This window comes from Aegilops tauschii, chromosome 3 (assembly GCF_002575655.3).
Source record: "Aegilops tauschii subsp. strangulata cultivar AL8/78 chromosome 3, Aet v6.0, whole genome shotgun sequence".
In the NCBI taxonomy this organism is placed as follows: Eukaryota; Viridiplantae; Streptophyta; class Magnoliopsida; order Poales; family Poaceae; genus Aegilops; species Aegilops tauschii.
The window spans coordinates 603,335-624,772 of NC_053037.3; the positions used below are offsets into that span (position 1 = coordinate 603,335).

The 21,438-nt window shown below is 43.3% G+C and overlaps 2 protein-coding genes across 2 annotated transcripts; one reads left to right on the forward strand and one right to left on the reverse strand.

The window, feature by feature from the left end:
- Positions 1–2,843: 2,843 nt before the first annotated feature.
- On the reverse strand, positions 2,844–6,709 carry LOC109757301 (probable xyloglucan glycosyltransferase 3). Its single transcript, XM_020316122.4, has 6 exons — positions 6,501–6,709; positions 5,223–6,396; positions 4,832–5,140; positions 4,229–4,519; positions 3,985–4,098; positions 2,844–3,884 (listed from the first exon to the last, which is right to left on the reverse strand). Exons 2-6 carry the CDS (start codon positions 6,075–6,077, stop codon positions 3,177–3,179), a joined length of 2,277 nt encoding a protein of 758 aa, XP_020171711.1. The 5' UTR covers positions 6,078–6,396; positions 6,501–6,709; the 3' UTR covers positions 2,844–3,176.
- An 11,922-nt stretch (positions 6,710–18,631) lies between these two features.
- Positions 18,632–20,814, forward strand: LOC109757300 (putative cellulose synthase-like protein H3). Its single transcript, XM_020316121.4, has 3 exons — positions 18,632–18,823; positions 18,933–19,283; positions 20,126–20,814. The coding sequence occupies exons 1-3, from the start codon at positions 18,740–18,742 to the stop codon at positions 20,684–20,686; spliced, it is 996 nt and encodes a 331-aa protein (XP_020171710.3). The 5' UTR covers positions 18,632–18,739; the 3' UTR covers positions 20,687–20,814.
- The last annotated feature ends 624 nt before the right edge of the window (positions 20,815–21,438 follow it).

A 21,438-nucleotide genomic window follows, 5' to 3' on the forward strand; every position in this document is an offset into this window, starting at 1 on the left:
CAAGCTAGCTCTTCTCTGCCTTCAAGAGACAAAGATGGACGAATGGAATAGATCTCTAGTTAGAGAGGTGGGCGGGACCAGGCTAGCAGACTGCATCGTCCTCCCGACAACAGGCACTAGGGGAGGCGCGGCAATCTTTTGGGACAAGAGCCGCGTAGATGTGCAATCCCACGCCATCGGTCGTTTCTCCATCATGGCCAAAATCACTCTCGCGGCAACAACAACATCATTCTGGATGATCGACGGTGTACGGACCCGTTGATGATGGGAGGAAAGACGAGTTCCTGGCCGAGCTGGCACGTACACCGCCGGCACCGAGCGACCCCTGGCTCATCAACGACGACTTCAACCTGATCTATGAGGCGCGAGATAAGAACAATAGCAACATAAACCATGGGATCATGGGCAAATTCCGGGCTGCAATCGACGCGGCAGGGTTGAAGGAGATCATGTGCAAAAACAGGAAATTCACATGGAGCAACGAATGCGCGTTTCCAACCCTAGTTAGCATAGACAAGTTCTTCTGCAATGTGGCCTGGAGCTCCATGTTCCCGTCCTACCTCCTCCATGCTGCCTCCACATCGTGCTCCGACCACTGCCCCTTTCTGCTGTCAGAAGCTTCTGCACCTCGCCGCGTGGCCCGTTTTTGTTTCGAATCCTTGTGGCCGCGCTTCCCTCGTTTCCACGTCACGGTCCATCACGCGTGGAAGCATACGGTCACCTCCGGCTGTGCCTTCCAGCGTCTCAACGTGAAGGTTGCCAGAACGGCAAAGGACCTGAAGATTTGGGCGAAAGGTTTCTTCAGCGAGACAAGGCTCCAGATGCACATGGCCAACGAGATCATTCTGCGTCTCGACATCACCCAGGAAAGCAGATAACTGTCGCACGGCGAGCTCCAGCTGCGAAAGCATCTCAAGCTGCGCATCCTCGGCCTCGCTGCGATCGACAAAGCTCGGAAGCGGCAAGCGTCGCGTGTCACCTGGCTCCGTGCGGGCGATGCCAAGACGGTGTTTTTCCAGGCTAAAATCAACTCCAGGTGCCTGAAGGACTTCATCCACGCCCTCCGCACCAGCAACTCCATTGCCACCTCCCACAGTGACAAAGAGCGGATCATTCATGAGCATTTCAACTCCACAGTGGGGACGGCGACGCCTCGTAGCTGCACCATTGACTGGGACGCCATCCACTTGCCGACCCTGCCCGCGGCAAGCCTCGACAACCCTTTCACCGAGGAGGCGGTGTGGGCGGCGATCTGCAAATCTCCGCAGGAGAAATCCCCAGGGCTGGATGGCTTCAACGGCACGTTCTACCGCTCCTGCTGGCCCATCATCAAGGAGGACGTCATGGCAGCATTTCACTAGTCCTACACCATAAAATTGGGTAGTAATTTCAGTGGGCTTAGTGTGTTATCCCTTGGCTGTTTCTCTCTTGCACCATATCGTTGATGCGCTTGAGCTAGCCCTTGGCTGGGCCATTATGTATCCGTGGGCATACCCTGTAGGTATTCCCACGTCAAGTATTATTTAGGACAATTGTTTATCTAGTACTCCATTCATCCAAAAATACTTGTCATCAAAATGGATAAAAAGAGATGTATCTAGAACTAAAATACGTCTAAATACATCCCCTTTTATTCATTTTGATGACAAGTATTTCCGGACGGAGGGAGTACTCCGTCTATAAACAAATACTCCCTCTGTAAACTAATATAAGTGTGTTTAGTGATCTAAACGCTCTTATATTAGTTTACGGAGGGAGTAGAAGACTTTTAGATCATCACTTTAATGATCACTACTTTAGTGATCTAAAAGGTATTATATTATGTACATGGGGTACTATTTAGGCTATAGTCATTTAAATTGGAACATTTAAATTATTTTTCTCACAAAATATTTATATTCAACTTTCTATGTGCATAAAAAAATGTGAATCAAATATATTGTTTTAATAAAGAAAATTGTGTATTGAACATTCTTATAATTTCGTGCGAAATATAGGTTCTTTCAAATATATGTGTTTTTTGTTGGATTCAGTCACAGTTTGGCATTTAATTAAGATTCATTACGAGGGTTTTATAGACCTAGCCAAGGTTAAGATGGAACACGAACAAGTACATCAGCTACCATAGTTGTAGCATAGCACGCAGTACTACTAGCTTGAAGTTGACCTGATTAGGGCATTAAATTCATGTAATTAAGTACTGTGGTGCGATCTTTGACTTAGAAACTTGGGCGGAATCTGGCCGGCACCCTGTACGTCGATCGAGTCGACTCCATGTGGGGTTCTTTAAAGCATTCGGAATCTGGAGGCTGGGCTCATCATGTGATACACTTGTAATTAAGCTCACTCCCTGAATTTTGCCGTGTAAAATTGACCTTTTTTACTGGTGTTTAATATTCACCTTGGAATTCGTTGGTGTCATGTGTTCTCCTCCTTGGGCATCTCTTTGTCAGGCTTACTACTGCCTAGATAACATATCCCCATTGGGTCATACGATGCCCATACGTACGAACTCATACGATGCCCATTACATATCCTGCAACACGATGTACCCTCACCTGCAACTCATACGCCACAGCCGCAGCTTAGACGTCCATCCTTCTACAAGACCTGGTTAGCACGAGACCGCACGATCTATATCCGATGGTCCATAATTTTGGTGCACCACCCACGGTGGCTACCAAATCCTCACTCTTACCGAGTTCGGAAGAGGGCTACCGAATTAAATACTACTCCCTCCATAAAAAATTATAAGACGTTCTAACTCTTTTCTAATTCGGATGCATATAGGCGCATTTTAGCGTATTTGTTAACTCATTCAATCCGTATGTAGTCTATATTGAACTATCTAAAATGTCTTTTATATATTTGTTTACGGATGGAGTACTGTGTTAAAAGTAATTAACAACCGGCTTGCTGGCTTGCTTGCCTCTCACTTTGGCAGCAGAAAACTAGCTAGCTAGCTAGACCACAAGAACAGTTCATGTAACATTGAGTCTTTCATCTCTCAAGATAATAAAATCAAAAGGATATATAAATTTAATAGAAGGGCCAAAAGTCATAATCCCAGTAGCCTGATCGATCAAAATTTCTCCCATGGGCACTATGCAGCCTTGGCGTACGTTGTCGTCGTGATCGATGCATGGCAAGTAGGGTCACTTTATTTCTGCTTGCCACTAGCTGACCTGCTCGCCTATAAGGTCGAGTCCGACGACGAGGAAGGTGACGCCCTGGAAGAGCAGGAAGTAGAAGTGCAGCCCCTGCGCCGAGAGCAGGCTGCGCGTCGCGGCGATGAGGAGGAGAAAGGCCAGGGCCAGCTCCTTCTTGAAGATCCTGTTGGGTGGCTTGGCCTTACTGGTCTTCTTGATCGCAGCTGCCAGTGATGTGACCTCCTCCGCCTGGGCCTTCAGTTGCAGGTCCTTGTTGTCAAGTTGATGTGTCTTGGCCCATGCCTCCAGCCCAGCCTCGGACACTCCGCGGACGAGCCTGGGGGCGGGCCTGGTGGCGGTGTCGGTCTCCTCGGCCATTGCAAAGATGTCGGACTCCGACGAGGTTCTGCCGGCCTTCTTCGTGACGACCCACTCGTAGGAGCTGCCCAGCTGGAACAGCCCCGACACCATGGCGTTGAACTTGGTCACGGACATGGTGTTCTCGAAGAGGAGGTATGGGATGACAAAAGGGAAGGACTTGGGCGCCGGCAGGATGTTGAGCACCGACATGATCATGGGCACGTAGCAGATGACCCAGATCGGCAGCTCCGCCTCGGGCACGAACATGGTGAGCGGCAGGATCACACAGAAGAGCGTGAAGGAGTAGAAGGGCAGGATGAGCTTTCTGAGGAGGAAGAAGAGCATCACCAGGTTGGCCTTCTTCCACAACGGGATCTACATGCAATTAAATAAACATACAAGGACCTAGTCAGCAGCAGATCTCTATGTGCCAGCATGCATGCGATTGTGACTGTTAATTAATCGATAAAATCACCTTGGACTTGATGATGGCTGGGAGGCAGAGGCGGAAGAGCTGCATGGGGCCGGAGTGCCACCGGTGCTGCTGCTTCCGGTAGGCCTGGTACGATTCCGGCAGTTCGCAGAGCACCTACACAAATACACATATATATATTGGCTTCATTCTTCTTCTTTTTTGGACATAGCTAGATTGCATCCGATACTATATACATGCCAAAAACGCTCTTATATTTTGGAACAGAGGCAGTAGTATAATATACCTTGACATCGTTGAGGTAGATGAACTTCCATCCCTGGAGATGGGCGCGCACGGCGATGTCCATGTCCTCCACGGTGGTGCGCTCCATCCACCCGCCCGAGTCCTCGAGGGCCTCGATGCGCCACACGCCCGCGGTGCCATTGAAGCCGAAGAAGTTGAGGTAGATGCCATTGACCTGCTGCTCGACCTCGAAATGGAAGCACAGGTTGATGTTCTGCAGCCGGGTCAGCAGGTTCTCGTCCTTGTTCACGAAGCTCCAACGCGCCTGCACCAGCCCAAGCTCCGGGTTCCCCTACAAACAAATATCAATCCATCTAAACATGTAAATTCAAAGCCAATTTGTTTTGTATACTTCTATACGATAGTAGTCCCTCTGTAAGAAAAATATAAGAGCGTTTAGATCACTACACTAGCAATCTAGCTACTTGCTAGGTCAACGGCCAAATCTGAGATCGATCCACTTGAGCTGAAAGTTAGTCCATCTAGCTGGGTAGTAGATCTCTCTTTTATCATGCTTGTCGACGGAGTTAACGTTAAGCAATGCATCGATAGTCGAGTTAATTAGTCTACTACTACTAATTAAAGTAGCAAAAAAGAGAAAAACCTTGAAGTGTGGGACGGTGAGCTTGAGGAAGTCTGGGTTGGGCTGGAAGTCTGCGTCGAAGATGGCGACGAACTCGTAGTCCTTGACGTACTCGCAGCTCATGGCGGACTTGAGGTTGCCGGCCTTGTACCCGGTGCGCGACAGCCGGTGGCGGTAGATGATGTTCACTCCCCTCTGGTTCCACTTGGTCACCTCCGCCCTGATGAGCATCTGGCACGTCTCGTCGTCCGAGTCGTCCAGCACCTGCACCAGCATCCGATCTCGCGGCCAGTCGATCTGGCACACGTGTGAGATCGACGTCTCGTACACCTGCACGTCAGTTTCATTAAAACGTAAGTATGAAAAATGTAGCATCAAGCGGATACAAAGCATGCATGCATGATGCACGTACCTCTTTCTCGTTACACATGGGCATCTGCAGGAGGACCATGGGGAAGTAGGCGCCGAGGTCATCGCCGTCCTCGAGGTCATCGTCGTCGGCGTATTTGCTGCCACGTTTGTTTGCGGCAGCCTTGAGGCCGGGTTTGATGCCGCGGAGCTTGATCCAGAAGCAGCCGAGGCAGAGGAGGATGCGGTCGATGGACTGCACCATGAAGAGGACGATGCAGAAGCCGGAGAGCTTCTCTATGGCCCACGCGATGTAGTCGATGCGGAAGGCCAGCCATGCCACGTATGCGCGGTGGAGCCACCCCTGGATCTCCTGCTGCTCCGGCATGCGGAGGCCGTCCGGCAGGTGGCGGAGGTTCTCCGGAAGGTGCCGAAGGTTCTCCGGAAGGTGGCGGAGGTGCTCCGGCAGGTTCTGCAGGTGCTCGGGGAGCTGGCGGAGGTAGTGCTCGGGCAGGTCCCGGGGGAAGTAGTGCCACCCTTTCAGGTAGGCGGCCGTCTCGAAGGCGAGCATGGCGAGCGAGAGGAGCAGGAACGCGCGGAGGAAGCCGAGCATGTGGCGGCCGCGCCCTGAGGCCTCGGCGTCGGGCTCTGCGTCGGCGTCCCGGCTCCGGCGGACGCGGCGGTTAACGGCGCCCAGGAGGCCCCAGAAGCCGCCGGCGAGCCACGCGACGCAGCCGACGGCGCGGTGCGCGCGCAGGAGGAGCACCCACTTGAACTGCTTGGCGTTCTTGCTGCGCCGCGCCTTCTCGGAGCTGTCCATGCCGGGGCCGTCGATCTCCACCAGGGAGTAGGGGTTGTCCATCTTGACAACCACCGGTGTGCCGTGCTCCTCCTTGTCGCCCCACCACGACGACGCCATGGCTGCTTGCTCAGATCACTCAGTGAACAAAGCGTAGCTTGCTTGCTCGATGGATGGATCTTTCAGCTCAGTCAGTGCGTGAGCACGTTGGTAACTGTGCTGACGGATCGGGAAGCCAAGCCCAGCTGGTTAGTGATACGATCTGTTCTTGGAAGCGCAGCTGCTAAGCTCGGTTCCAACAACACAGCATGTGAGGTAGGTTGCTTCAGCCCACGGCACCACCTCCGTCTTGGCCCCCGATCCAAGATCTTGGGCTAGCTAGTGATGCGTCCCTTGGATTGTTGCCTCTCGGAATGATACACTTACTACTCACCTATGTCTATATATGAGCATAGTACATTTAGTTTCTAAGAATTTGTCGCTAGATTACAATCTAGCTGTGGAAATATCGATGAACAAACAAACTGTGCACAAGTAACGTACCTTGTAACCTGATGAGAAAACAAATTGAGGCCGTGCTTCAGATCCGCTCACTTGAGTGGCTCTCGCTCTGGTGTCTAGATCCGCTCACTTGAGTGGCTAGCTTGATTCAGTAGAGACACAGTGGAGCTGTAGTACTGAGCAGAGTGTAACCAACCAACTGCTACTGCTACTGCTACTGCTGTACCACAAGCTCCAGATCGACTCCAGACTCCAGAGTGAGGCTTCCGGTAGGCAGCCCACTTGGAGGGTTTTATAGACCTAGCCAAGTTTGAGATGCAACACTCATTAACAAGTACATCACCCAGAATTACTCTGGTGAACCCGGGTGCCAGCGCACACAAAATAAATTACTACTGTAATTAAAAAAATGTCAAAAAATTACTTGATCACATTTGACTCTAAAAATGTTATGTGTTTTTTATAATTTGTTGCAATTACTAAGATATTTTGCGCATATATGGCTAGCACCCGGGTGTACCAAGTTCCCTTCCGTACATCAGCTCCCTTTTTTTTAACATAGTATACGTAGTAGCATAGCTCCAGAGCGCGTACGTACTAGCTTAGAGTTGACCTGATTGCGGCATTAAATTCAAGTATGGTGGTGTGATCTTGACTTCAAAACTTCAAGTGTGGAACCGGGGAATCTGCCCGGCATCGTGTGCGTCGATCGATCGAGTCCATGTGGGTCTTTAAATGCATTGGGAATCTGGAGCCTGCGCTGATCATGTGTACACACTACTATAGTACCACTCTGCTAATTGAGCTCACTCTCTGAATTTAGCCCTTCAGGGACAGCTAATTTCCGTTTAGTATTCACATTAAGAAGCTTCCTTGGAATTTGCTGGTGTTCTTTTTTCTGCCAAGGGAATCCTTGGAATTTGTCGGTGTCATGTGTTCTCCTGCTTGGGCTGCTCTCTCTTTGTCGGCAAGCTGGACTCGACTCGATCGAATCGTGGTTAGCTCAGGCTTACCACTGCCTAGATCACAAAATAGATTCTGTCCCTCTTTATCAATAAATTAAACGAAACCGACACATTAATTTTTTTTGGCTGGGACAGTGGAGGATTTAGTGTCAAAAAACACCGGCCGAGCGGTCAATCCGATACAAGGAACTAAGAGGAACAACTAATCAAGTGTACTAACAAACAACCGCACAAAAAAAAGGTGCAAAGCGAAGCGCTGCTCGACACCATCGAACTCCTAACACGCTAATCAGTAATGTTGGTACAGTAACTGCGACGCCCAAGAGAGGAACATGGTCTAACCATGAGGAGAACGTCTACCTATTTTGTGCTTCAAAAAGGATACACTGTCGTGGCATCATCCATCCTTCGACCAAGAGGTGATATGTTTTAAATGTATCTATAACTTTCGCTAGTGTAATCATCCGTTGACACGGGTGATATTGCACCGCGGTCCACCGGCTAAAATTATTTATGAATTTTACCGCTACGTATGCTACACAAAGAAGACAAGAGGGTAAGAGATGAACACAATAGAGACAGCAAAGCGCTGCAACATGAGAGAACAGGAAATGACAGAGGATCTAATGATCGTGAATTGCTAGAACCGAATTGCCATTATGATCTTCACTACAACCACACTTTGCAGTGTCTAATAGTATCACTCTAGGAGTGAGTGTCGGCCCGATAGGAAGAGCCCAACAAAAGCAGCACAATGGATACTTGCTTTTGATATTGGCAGCAAAAGGATTTCCATGATTGTTTCTGTGAAAAGTACTCGAATAGTAAAATTAAGTATGTTTGCTGGTCTTAATAATATTTTACCCTCCCTTATCCTATAGGTAGAGAGCTCCCACATTCGCTGGATCTTCTAGGCCATTCGATCTGATTTACCAGGTGATGCAGTCCTTTCAGTTTTCTCCCTGATTGACGCCGGCCATTGGATATTTCGGCAATCAACATGACATGTCAGATATGTTCACTAATGGCACAGGTTGGGCAATTCGATCGTTCGGTTGGGGGTACTGTCATTTCACAGCATGGCTGCCAGCCGAATAACGCTGGGAGAGAGCGCGTCTATTCTCCCCTCCTCTCCTCACCCTCACCCCACCCCTCCGCTCCCCACTCCCCTAAACCTAGCACCTCTTCTACGTCGCCTGACTGGATGCATGCACACCCTTTCTGTCATGTATATAATCCTGACAATACTTCATGAGTAGGAATGTAGTGGCAATCGTATCCACCAAACGGTGCGGGTGGGAGTACGCACAAGGAATTATACAGGTTCAGGCCCACTTCGGTGGAGTTAATAACCTACTATCATGGTGCCCTTAGCTCTCGGCGTAAGATACAAGGCCTGAATGTTTTACCTTTAGCCTCATGCTCCTCTCCTGGGTTATATAGAGTGCACTAGGAGGGGGTATGTAACAAGTTGATATTAATGCTATCTATGGCCTCAGGTGTGGCCGACTATTCCATGGAAGTTACTACTGGTAACTGCCATATTTAACTAGATTATTCCATCTTTGGGTAACTGGTGTCTTAAAAACATCATGGTTGAGAGGTACCCTAGGTAGCCAGCCGACTGCTGGATCTTGTCTATCGGACGGCTCAGGATCCGACTGTAGGGACTTAGCCAATTCCTGAGCCATCCTCTTTTAACTTGATGGGTTGACGACGACATCTCATGGCCCATGGTCTTTCTTGGCCGTATCGATGACCATGGGCTTCTGGTGGGTCGTTCGTGTACTTGGCCCTACTGAACTCTTTGTGCAGCGAACACTTTCCTAGATTTCTATTATGCTTGCTGGTACCAAGGTTAATTTGAGGATACATAATTGCTCTAATGAACTCTTTGTGCAGCAAACACTACGTCCTCATATTTTATTGCCCCGACATCCGCTGATACTTATTTCTTGGATTCAACAAGGATCCAAAAGAAAGAGTACATCCACATCAAGAAGCTTCTGGATAAAGCTCTGTTTGAGTATACGCTGAAGGGAGGAAGCATAAAAAATGGATGTGTATAGTATGACAGAAATGGCTTGATACCTTTTGGCCACAAAACCAACTTATGTTGCGTGCAACAACTAGAAAACAGTGTGACAGATGCCTACTACAAAATCCTCCACATGTACGCCTAGTTACGGGAGCAAGACAATTTTTTTGAACACGAAAATCCCTTTCCGTTCTTTCTTTTCTCAAAGAACAATCAACATGGACCAAAGAGATTCACACCACAATTAATGGAGAGCTAGATGAATGTAGACTCATTATTGTATTTCTCAAATGAAATTTAAAGATGGTAAGCCTGTCACTTTACCTGACGCACTCTTGGTTGATTAACAATCCGGCACAACATAGTAAATATGAAAGAGCAACAAAAAGGCAGTGTTTTAGCTTAACACCCAACTCAAGAATCTTTTAATTTTGTATTTTCGTAGTTACCAAGATTACCCTTTTTTGTACTTCTGTGGCGGTTCATAATAATAGACTAATTGTGAGCCGAGTTAGTTGCAGTGGGTAAAAAAAAATTGTTGCAGTGGGTCTTCACATTTCTTTTTTTGAAAACCCCACCATATATTAATTAAATTATAACATTCATACAATCATCGATTACAAAACATGCCACACAGGGCAGATAGTATTAAAAAGAATATCGTCAGACCTATTATCAAAACTGAACTTAGCAATCTCGTGAGCCACCATATTGGCCCTCCTGTTAATCTTGACTATCTCTATACCCACCATCTGCCTAGAGACATTCAACACCTCCGTCTTTAGATCCACCAGAGTTGACCTGTCAACACACTCTTTTCCAAACACAGAAGCCACAAAAGAGGAGTTAGTTTCTAAAATGATGGGCTTGTCAAGAGTGATACCAATATACAAGCCGGATAGGGTCGCTCCTAGTTCCGCTTCCTCGACGCTATGGCAAGCTCCAATGTAGTCCCAAGAGGAGATGATATCTTGTCCATAATGGTCTCTAACGACCACCCCAACGCTCGCAGCTTTGATGGCCTCCACAAAACTCGCGTCGACATTAATCTTGAAAATCCCAACGGTGGGAGGCTTCCAGGAGACAACTTCTTTATTTCATCTGTATATATTTTAATTAATTAGCTACAGATATGATTTACTAGAAATGTGAAGACCACATTTCTCTCCACTAATATGGAGACGAATGTGGTCTTCACATTTCTATATTTATTTCATCTGTATACATGTTAATTAGTTAGGAACTTCTTTTTCTGGAGCTATAATACATATGGATATGATTTACTCTATATATGTTAACTAATTAGCAATTTCTTTTATTGGAGCTACAATACATACGGATAAGATTTACTAGAAATGTGAAGACCACATTTTTACTAGAAATGTGAAGACCACATTCGAGGAATAATGTGGTCTTCACATTTCTAGTAAATCATATCCGTATGTATTGTAGCTCCAGAAAAAGAAGCTGCTAATTAATTAACATATATACAGATGAAATAAATATTAATGTTTCAAGAATCAACAGCGCCTAATATACCAGGGAATCTAAGTCAGTAAGAAGCAAAAGCGCTAAATAAGAAGCAACAGCAAATCAAATCAAATACATGAATAGAAATTTGGCAAACCTTTGATTTTTCCTGCCTTTACTGGCATACGCTTCAAGAAAAGTTTTCTGAAACTTTTTGCGATTCAAGAAGTATCTAATTTCCTTACAAATTTTCGAGAACTCCATCGGATGGCGGCCAGAAACTATATTCTTGTAATAAAAACGAAGAAGGCGGCTTCGGCGAATTGTCTTGCGTTGGGAGCAGTCACAAAAGAATTGGTATCTTAGCACCTACATCAAGTACATAAACTATAATTAACATTTTTTTGAATAAAAAGGTAGATCGCTTTCTATACCTACAATCAACATTATTGGATGTAACAAGTGATCACATTATACAACTTATCAAACACTGATAGTAGCTAAATCTGCATCTACAAAATATCTTGTTTTGAAGTCAGTAGAGGACATTCATTCCATTACCAATACAATCTGTGTGTCATACTAAGTTATCACAACACGGTACAAGCCTAAGGCCGATACACATCTATATATATCAAAAGCGGCTGGCACAGGGTGAGTAGAGGATCATGAACAGGGCCGTCCAGCTGCAGCTATATGGTTCTGACAGGTTAGAGTAAAGAACGAAGGCGATGGGTCGAGGAGATGGAAAGGCTGCTGGCTGACTGGCTGGTGCATAAGTGTGTGCTGTGCACCCACTGAGACGGAATGCAATGCCCATCAGTTCCAAAGAGAAGGAAAAGCCCCAAGTGTGGTCTGTCGCACTTCCTCACGCGGACGGAGTGACGCGAGCGGAAACTGAAAATTAAAGATACGAGGTGCGCGGCGCTGCTCCCTCCCCTTGGTAGGTGATGTGACTGGGAGCCGTTTGGGCAAACTATGAGAAGTGTATGTTTTAGGAGGTGGCGTATGGCAAGTGTGGCTGACATTTTCGGGCGATACCTGCCAGAAAATAGAGCTCTGAAGTCTGAAGTACTAGTACTGGCAGGTTTTTTCCTTCATTAGAAAAACCAAAAGATTGGTATCTTTTTTCTTAATTTTCTTCACTAAAAGTAGTACGGAGCAGCATTTTATGTACACCATTATTAAGGTTTTAGAGATAGATTGTGGTAGAGTAGCGCATCAGTTCTTGAGACGGATTTTTGGCTCTTGGGAGCATATATATGCTCCCTAATGACCAGTAAAAACAAAATAAGTACTAACTAAATTTTAAAAATTTGATTTTTTTGTAGATGTTCATAATAGTGTAGCAAGTGTAACATTTGGCGTTCGACTTGTTTTTTTTTTGCACAGGTCAAAATGCTTAAGTTTTTTCCCTGAAAATTTGCATGTACCATTAGGGTGTGACGATGAACACATCTATATTTTTCAATTTTTTGGACATTTGTAAAAATCTACTTTTCGCACGGAGGAGCATGTGCTCCCTAGAGCCAAAATGGATTTTCCGACCAGTTCCTTGTTTATCTTGTGATAATAAAACAGATTCATTGTTTCTCTTGGAGCAGTTGATTGGTTATTGAACATTTTCGCCAGTCCAGTACTTTATTATTTTCCTATGGAGTCTATATGTCTCAATATATTAATCAAGCATAAGAGAATTGCCCGATTATTACAAAAAAAGGAATTGAAACCCATTACAACAAGCTCAAACCGTTGTCACGAGACATAACCAGCAGCATCGACCAACCTAGTGTAATACCCCAATCAGAGGAAGGGAATCGACGATCCAGAGTAGGTGAGAGGAGCACAAGGGATAGGTGGGGGGGGGGGGGGGTGATCTTGGAGAAGGGGTTGAGATTACAGACGAATGGTTGAGGATATAGGAAGTGGTTTACAACATAGTAAATATGAAAGACCAACAAAAAGGCAGTGTTTTAGCTTAACACCCAACTCAAGAATCTTTTAATTTTGTATTTTCGTAGTTACCAAGATTACCCTTTTTTGTACTTCTGTGGCGGTTCATAATAATAGACTAATTGTGAGCCTAGTTAGTTGCAGTGGGTAAAAAAAATTGTTGCAGTGGGTCTTCACATTTCTTTTTTTGAAAACCCCACCATATATTAATTAAATTATAACATTCATACAATCATCGATTACAAAACATGCCACACAGGGCGGATAGTATTAAAAAGAATATCGTCAGACCTATTATCAAAACTGAACTTAGCAATCTCGTGAGCCACCATATTGGCCCTCCTGTTAATCTTGACTATCTCTATACCCACCATCTGCCTAGAGACATTCAACACCTCCGTCTTTAGATCCACCAGAGTTGACCTGTCAACACACTCTTTTCCAAACACAGAAGCCACAAAAGAGGAGTTAGTTTCTAAAATGATGGGCTTGTCAAGAGTGATACCAATATACAAGCCGGATAGGGTCGCTCTTAGTTCCGCTTCCTCGACGCTATGGCAAGCTCCAATGTAGTCCCAAGAGGAGATGATATCTTGTCCATAATGGTCTCTAACGACCACCCCAACGCTCGCAGCTTTGATGGCCTCCACAAAACTCGCGTCGACATTAATCTTGAAAATCCCAAAGGTGGGAGGCTTCCAGGAGACAACTTCTTTATTTCATCTTTATATATTTTAATTAATTAGCTACAGATATGATTTACTAGAAATGTGAAGACCACATTTCTCTCCACTAATATGGAGACGAATGTGGTCTTCACATTTCTATATTTATTTCATCTGTATACATGTTAATTAATTAGGAACTTCTTTTTCTGGAGCTATAATACATATGGATATGATTTACTCTCTATATATGTTAACTAATTAGCAATTTCTTTTATTGGAGCTACAATACATACGGATAAGATTTACTAGAAATGTGAAGACCACATTTTTACTAGAAATGTGAAGACCACATTCGAGGAATAATGTGGTCTTCACATTTCTAGTAAATCATATCCGTATGTATTGTAGCTCCAGAAAAAGAAGCTGCTAATTAATTAACATATATACAGATGAAATAAATATTAATGTTTCAAGAATCAACAGCGCCTAATATACCAGGGAATCTAAGTCAGTAAGAAGCAAAAGCGCTAAATAAGAAGCAACAGCAAATCAAATCAAATACATGAATAGAAATTTGGCAAACCTTTGATTTTTCCTGCCTTTACTGGCGTACGCTTCAAGAAAAGTTTTCTGAAACTTTTTGCGATTCAAGAAGTATCTAATTTCCTTACAAATTTTCGAGAACTCCATCGGATGGCGGCCAGAAACTATATTCTTGTAATAAAAACGAAGAAGGCGGCTTCGGCGAATTGTCTTGCGTTGGGAGCAGTCACAAAAGAATTGGTATCTTAGCACCTACATCAAGTACATAAACTATAATTAACATTTTTTTGAATAAAAAGGTAGATCGCTTTCTATACCTACAATCAACATTATTGGATGTAACAAGTGATCACATTATACAACTTATCAAACACTGATAGTAGCTAAATCTGCATCTACAAAATATCTTGTTTTGAAGTCAGTAGAGGACATTCATTCCATTACCAATACAATCTGTGTGTCATACTAAGTTATCACAACACGGTACAAGCCTAAGGCCGATACACATCTATATATATCAAAAGCGGCTGGCACAGGGTGAGTAGAGGATCATGAACAGGGCCGTCCAGCTGCAGCTATATGGTTCTGACAGGTTAGAGTAAAGAACGAAGGCGATGGGTCGAGGAGATGGAAAGGCTGCTGGCTGACTGGCTGGTGCATAAGTGTGTGCTGTGCACCCACTGAGACGGAATGCAATGCCCATCAGTTCCAAAAAGAAGGAAAAGCCCCAAGTGTGGTCTGTCGCACTTCCTCACGCGGACGGAGTGACGCGAGCGGAAACTGAAAATTAAAGATACGAGGTGCGCGGCGCTGCTCCCTCCCCTTGGTAGGTGATGTGACTGGCAGCCGTTTGGGCAAACTATGAGAATGTGTATGTTTTAGGAGGTGGCGTATGGCAAGTGTGGCTGACATTTTCGGGCGATACCTGCCAGAAAATAGAGCTCTGAAGTCTGAAGTACTAGTACTGTCAGGTTTTTTCCTTCATTAGAAAAACCAAAAGATTGGTATTTTTTTTCTTAATTTTCTTCACTAAAAGTAGTACGGAGCAGCATTTTATGTACACCATTATTAAGGTTTTAGAGATAGATTGTGGTAGAGTAGCGCATCAGTTCTGGACACGGATTTTTGGCTCTTGGGAGCATATATATGCTCCGTAATGACCAGTAAAAACAAAATAAGTACTGACTAAATTTTAAAAATTTGATTTTTTTTGTAGATGTTCATAATAGTGTAGCAAGTGTAACATTTGGCGTTCGACTTGTTTTTTTTTTTTGCACAGGTCAAAATGCTTAAGTTTTTTCCATGAAAATTTGCATGTACCATTAGGGTGTGACGATGAACACATCTATATTTTTCAATTTTTTGGTCATTTCTAAAAATCTACTTTTCGCACGGAGGAGCATGTGCTCCCTAGAGCCAAAATGGATTTTCCGACCAGTTCCTTGTTTATCTTGTGATAATAAAACAGATTCATTGTTTCTCTTGGAGCAGTTGATTGGTTATTCAACATTTTCGCCAGTCCAGTACTTTATTATTTTCCTATGGAGTCTATATGTCTCAATATATTAATCAAGCATAAGAGAATTGCCCGATTATTACAAAAAAAAGGAATTGAAACCCATTACAACAAGCTCAAACCGTTGTCACGAGACATAACCAGCAGCATCGACCAACCTAGTGTAATACCCCAATCGGAGGAAGGGAATCGATGATCCAGAGTAGGTGAGAGTTGCACAAGGGATAGGGGGGGTGATCTTGGAGAAGGGGTTGAGATTACAGACGAATGGTTGAGGATATAGGAAGTGGTTTACACATGCATGTCTCGCTCGGCCAACATGCTGGCTCTTTAACCCTCTCGACGCACACGGGAACGTATCCAGTGCACCAGTGCTTGTGGTGCTACCTGTGCACCAGACCTCATAGCACATTTTAAAATCTTCCAAAAAATGTTAAAAGAAATTGAGCACATTCACACAACATCAATATTTGTTGTCACAAAATTTCATATCAAAATCCAAAACATCACCCGAGATACAAAAATGACAAATGTGCATCAACGTGATAATGGGCCACATATGAAGTCTAACGTATATTACATACCATACAGTGCTAGATTGTCATTTTTATATCTTGAGCAATGTTGTGAATTTTAATTTGAAATTTTTCGACAAAAACCATTGATGTTGTGTGAATTTACTCAATTTTTTTCACATTTTTTAGAACTTTTTAAAATGTGTTATGGAGGTCTGATGCACCGGTAGCACCACAATCACTGGTGCACCAGATATCCCCCCCGATGCACACACTAGCAAGGTGGGCCCCGCTTGTCAGGCGTGTCAAGTCACACTATCAAGGGGATGGTCAGGTGTGACATTCTCCCTTCCTTACGCGCTGGCCTCCTCTTCCCATGTCGGAGCTATTGGATAACACCGCCGAAGCACGTTGTAATCCTCTAGAGTTGCTGTGTCGGGGGAGCCAAGTTGCCGCTGAACCTTGAGCTGCACAACCGGCACCTCACCATGTTTCATCATGCGCCTGTCAAGGATCTTGAAGTATACAGGACACTTTTTTCGTCACTACAAAGAACAAAAAATAGATTTTTTCCTTCATTAAAAGAATTACAAGCAGCATTTTACGTACATTATTATTAGAACTTTAGAGATAGATTGCCACATGTACCATGTGGTAGAGTAGTTGATCGGTTCTTTGTTTCCCTTCTAATAAAAAAATACATTTCATTGTTTGTTTATCTTACAGGAGTTGATTGGTTATTCATCATTTTCACTAGTCCAGTAATGTATTCTCTTTTGAATGGAGTCTATATGTCTCAATCAATTAATCAAGCAGAAGATATTTCCTTGATTACTATTGAAAAATGAGTGAAATTCATTACAACAAGTTCAAACCGTCGACATGAAACATGAAATGCACCATCGACCAACCTAGATAACTTGACACCCACACACACACACACCATCGAAGACTACTGCGGACTAGTTCATGCATCAATTGCCATTCTGAGAAAGTGTGGGCTCATCTCTCACATGACTTCCGAGAGCCAGCAATGCCTTGAAGAACAAAATGATGTCATCAGGGAAAACGAGGTGGGACATACGAAGGTTCCCTCCTAATTTTAATTCGAGTGGTTCTTCCACTAGTAATTTCATGTACCAATGCTCTGGACAAACCTTCCGGAACGAGCAAGCTCAGCGGATCACCTTCGCGCAAGCTTCCCATGGGATCTGACTGACAACACGCTGGTCATCACCAGAGAGATCCACTTTTGGCAAAAGCCGAACTTAGTCGATAAACATTCAAGTATATGCCAGGCGATGCGATTGGATCTAACTTACATGCACAATTAATGTTTTGTGGAATGTTGCTATGTTGGATCTTGTTAAAGCACTAAAGTGCACTAAAGTAGCTAACTTGACCCCCCCCCCCCCACACACACACACACCATCTAAGACTATTCCGAACTAGTTCATGCATCGATTACCATTCTGAGAAAGAGTGGGATCGTCTCTCACATGACTCGTGAGAGCCTCTAATGGCATTGTTCCTTTCCAAACCATGGAAAATTTATTTTTATGGACCCTATCTTTTTTGCTTTCGAAACCATGGAAAATTTAGTTCACATATCATGGCAAATTAAGTTAATGTATATATCATGGCAAATTTATTCCTTTTTTAACATGTCTACTTTGCTCTTTGTTTGAATCATGGCTTCAAAAAATTACAAAACCTTTTGTGATGATGCATGAATAAATCTCTAGATGCTCTTCTACTAGCTGCCATGGGAACATGGCAAGTTTGTTCAAAACGTCGAGACACGACAAGTTGAGTAGAACAGGACATTTGTGTAGAACATCACAGAATGTTGAAATGTCTAGTTGATTCTCTACTTTAACATGGGGATTGCTCCTCCAGTAAGTAGTCTGTAGTACAAATTTTTGTAATCTTCGCAATGCCAGTACATACCAACTCTAGCTTTGCCTTGAGTCGTGCAACAAAATTTTCTCCAGTTTTTTCATGAATCAAAAGTAAGTACTGTTTAGCACTGTTTTGCCATACCAAAAAAGATTTTATAGTTTTCGCCGTGCCTGTAATATAGCTTTTCCCTTGTCACCACTGCAACTTTTGCCATGCCATAAACACATTTATATACCATGGAAAATTTTCCAAGCTATTTGTTATGACACTTTTTTTGCCATGTACGAACAAACCCTAAAATTTGCCACCTTCTCACAATCTACCATGGCAATTTATTCTACAGACCATGGCAAATTTAGTTCACAACACGGGTAATTTAGATAACACCCCATAGTAAATATAGATTTAAATGTATCATGGCATTTTTATGGCGTCTCAGAAAACCATGGCAATTTTTACTTTTCTGAATAGGGCCAACTTTGTTTGTTCCATAAGCAAATTCAGGTTTGTATTGCCACGGATCTTTTTTGTGTTGAGTAAACAAATGGCATAGCACATGTAGATTTTGCCATACTACAATGCAATTTTTTCCCGGATCATTGAAAAAAAGGTTCACGGTCCTACGAGGATCTGCGGACCAAGTTTGGAGCTTCAGTGGAACTGGTCGAGTCAGCCAGGAACATATATTCCGGAGAAATACCGCCAAGTCCAATGATCGACATATCGAGTCGCATCCAAGTGGCAAAACAAGTGTCCAGCTGCAACTATGAGACGGACACACATTGGGGTCAGGAGGTATACATATATTTTTCATCCAATTTCCATCGCTACTTTTTTGCTACATACTATATTTTTCCTAGTTCTTTGTCAACCATTAATATTCATCCATTCCATTTATCTGCAGATTGGTTGGTCCTATGGGTCAATGGCAGAAGACATTTTGACCGGCCAGCGCATCCATTCATCAGGTTGGAAATCCACGCTGCTGGACACTAACCCACCAGCATTCTTGGGATGCGCTCCTACAGGAGGACCAGCCAGCCTTACCCAGTATAAGAGATGGGCAACTGGCCTTCTAGAAATACTCCTCGGGCAGAATAGCCCAATCATGGCCACCATCTTCAAGCGCCTCCAGTTCCGGCAGTCCCTTGCATACCTAGTGTTCTACGTCTGGTCCATGAGGGCACCTTTCGAGCTATGCTATGCACTATTAGGACCTTTCTGTCTCTTCAGAAACCAATCCTTCCTTCTCAAGGTGAACCTTTGTCTCACAGTCCATTAAAATTAGCTGAGAGCTATTTTCTATCTTATAATTCTGCCAACTTAGTTCTTACAGACCCACCATCTAATCAACAATATTGTTTAATTACCTACAATAACTATCTTGATGCCCTGCACATTTGTGCGTCTAGATTTATTACATATTGATCTCTTCCCTATGAATTTAATACTTCTTGTTTTTTCAATAACGCCAATTCTATACATTAATTTAATGAAGTAGATTTCAAATTGTTTCGCATGCATATTATACATTATAAATTATAGTAAATTTTATTATAAACTTATACCATGATTTCGTTTACTTATGGTAGTAATACGGGTATAATTGATGCACAATTTAGCTAAAAGTACATGTTGGAATCTAAGCTCGTATCCATATGGTTTATCTTAATTAATTGTATCATCCTGATCGATGATGGCCTTTTAATTATATCCTCGTGTTATTTGAGGGAGTTCTAAAACAAATCCACATGTGGTTGTTCCTATTGTTTGCTATATTAACTCTTACACTTATCTCTTTTCTTTATTTCAATATAATAATAAATCGACCAATATAAAGTTCTATTTATATATCACAAACTCTATTAGAGTTTTAAGCACTTATTCAATCTTTAGAGTTGTACTTTCTTCACAAACTTTATCTTCGTGTCCTCAATGTGTACCGTCCTTTAAGATTGATGTATCTCCATCGTGCTTTTTATTTTGTCTTAGTAATATAGTAGAGATAGATAGGGTATTCCCATCTTGGGAAAGATACAATTTTTCCATCTACTAGTTTGATGATTGTCACCTCAGAAATTCATAGTATTTTTGCAGGCATCAAACCATGGTTTCAGCATTCAACTAGCCCTATTCTTGTCCTACAACATATACAACTTTGTGGAGTACATGGAATGCGGACTCTCAGCGCGGACTTGGTGGAACAACATGAGGATGCAATGCATCGTATCAATCTCCTCTTGGCTCCTTGCTTTCCTTAGTGTGGTCCTCAAAACAATCGGCCTCTCCAAAACTGTGTTTGAGGTCACCCGTAAGGACAAAAGCACATCAGATGGTGATCCCAGCACCCATGAGACTGATCTAGGGTGGTTCACCTTTGACTCTTCACCAGTGTTCATCCCAGTGACGACAGTTGCAATCTTGAACATTGCCACAATTGCTATCGGGGTATGGCGTCATGCCATTTTTTGGATGATAACAGGAAATCATGATTGCCAAAATATTGGAGAATTTATGTGTTGTGGATGGATGATATTATACTTTTGGCCATTTATCAAAGGCCTTGTTGGTAGGGGAAGATATGGAATCCCATGGAATGTCAAGCTCAAGGCTTGGGTGATTGTGGTTGCCTTCTTGTACTTCTGTAGAGGAGATTAAGTTGGTGGGACTCCACAACATTGAAATCTCACATTTGTATTTCCATTGAACAACTATTGGAATATGTAATAAGTACAATTGCTCTATATTATCTAAATAAAGTATCCATAGCTCCACTTAAGACACAACTACAACAAGCTGCAAACTAGAGAATATTTTGTATGACCATTAGTCATCACAAAACTATTTCAGAAGAGTACTTTTCATTTGAAATAAATATTTTGATGTGCATCGAAATACATTCATAACTTAATGTAACTTTTTGAAAATTAATGAATACTTCATAAATTCCAAAGATCCATCCAAGTGCATATCAAACGTCGTGACATTCATTCACTTCCTTATTATGAACTTTAGATAACTAGAATAGAAAACATACATAACTGAATAACGAATCATGAATTAAACATGTGGATGAATCACGAATCAAGAATTAGCTCTATCACCTCCTTATCAACTATGTACTCTCTGTGCACGAATCATTCACTTTGTTATCAGCAAATCACAAATTAGCTTTATCACCCATAGATAAGGAATCATGAATTAACTCATGCGTTTATCTTGTACTATCAAACTCCTTCATACCAAAAGTGGTTCCATTCACTATGTGCATAAGTCCTTCTAGATGGGCTAACTGAAAGTATGGACTCCTAATATAGACGAAAACAACTAAATATCTCAAATTATGACGATTAGTTTCCCTTTATGCCACGATTCCACCATACAGTCATTATTTTTCTATTTTGTAGACC

Coding starts and splice junctions, on each gene's coding strand:
- LOC109757301 (XM_020316122.4), bottom strand. CDS start 6,077: ATGGCGTCGTCGTGGTGGGGCGACAAGGAGGAGCACGGCACACCGGTG. Junction 4,520..4,831: donor TCACCGTCCCACACTTCAAG/GTTTTTCTCTTT, acceptor ATTTGTTTGTAG/GGGAACCCGGAGCTTGGGCT. Junction 4,099..4,228: donor TCTACCTCAACGATGTCAAG/GTATATTATACT, acceptor GTATTTGTGTAG/GTGCTCTGCGAACTGCCGGA.
- LOC109757300 (XM_020316121.4), top strand. CDS start 18,740: ATGATCGACATATCGAGTCGCATCCAAGTGGCAAAACAAGTGTCCAGC. Junction 18,824..18,932: donor ACACACATTGGGGTCAGGAG/GTATACATATAT, acceptor ATTTATCTGCAG/ATTGGTTGGTCCTATGGGTC. Junction 19,284..20,125: donor ACCAATCCTTCCTTCTCAAG/GTGAACCTTTGT, acceptor GTATTTTTGCAG/GCATCAAACCATGGTTTCAG.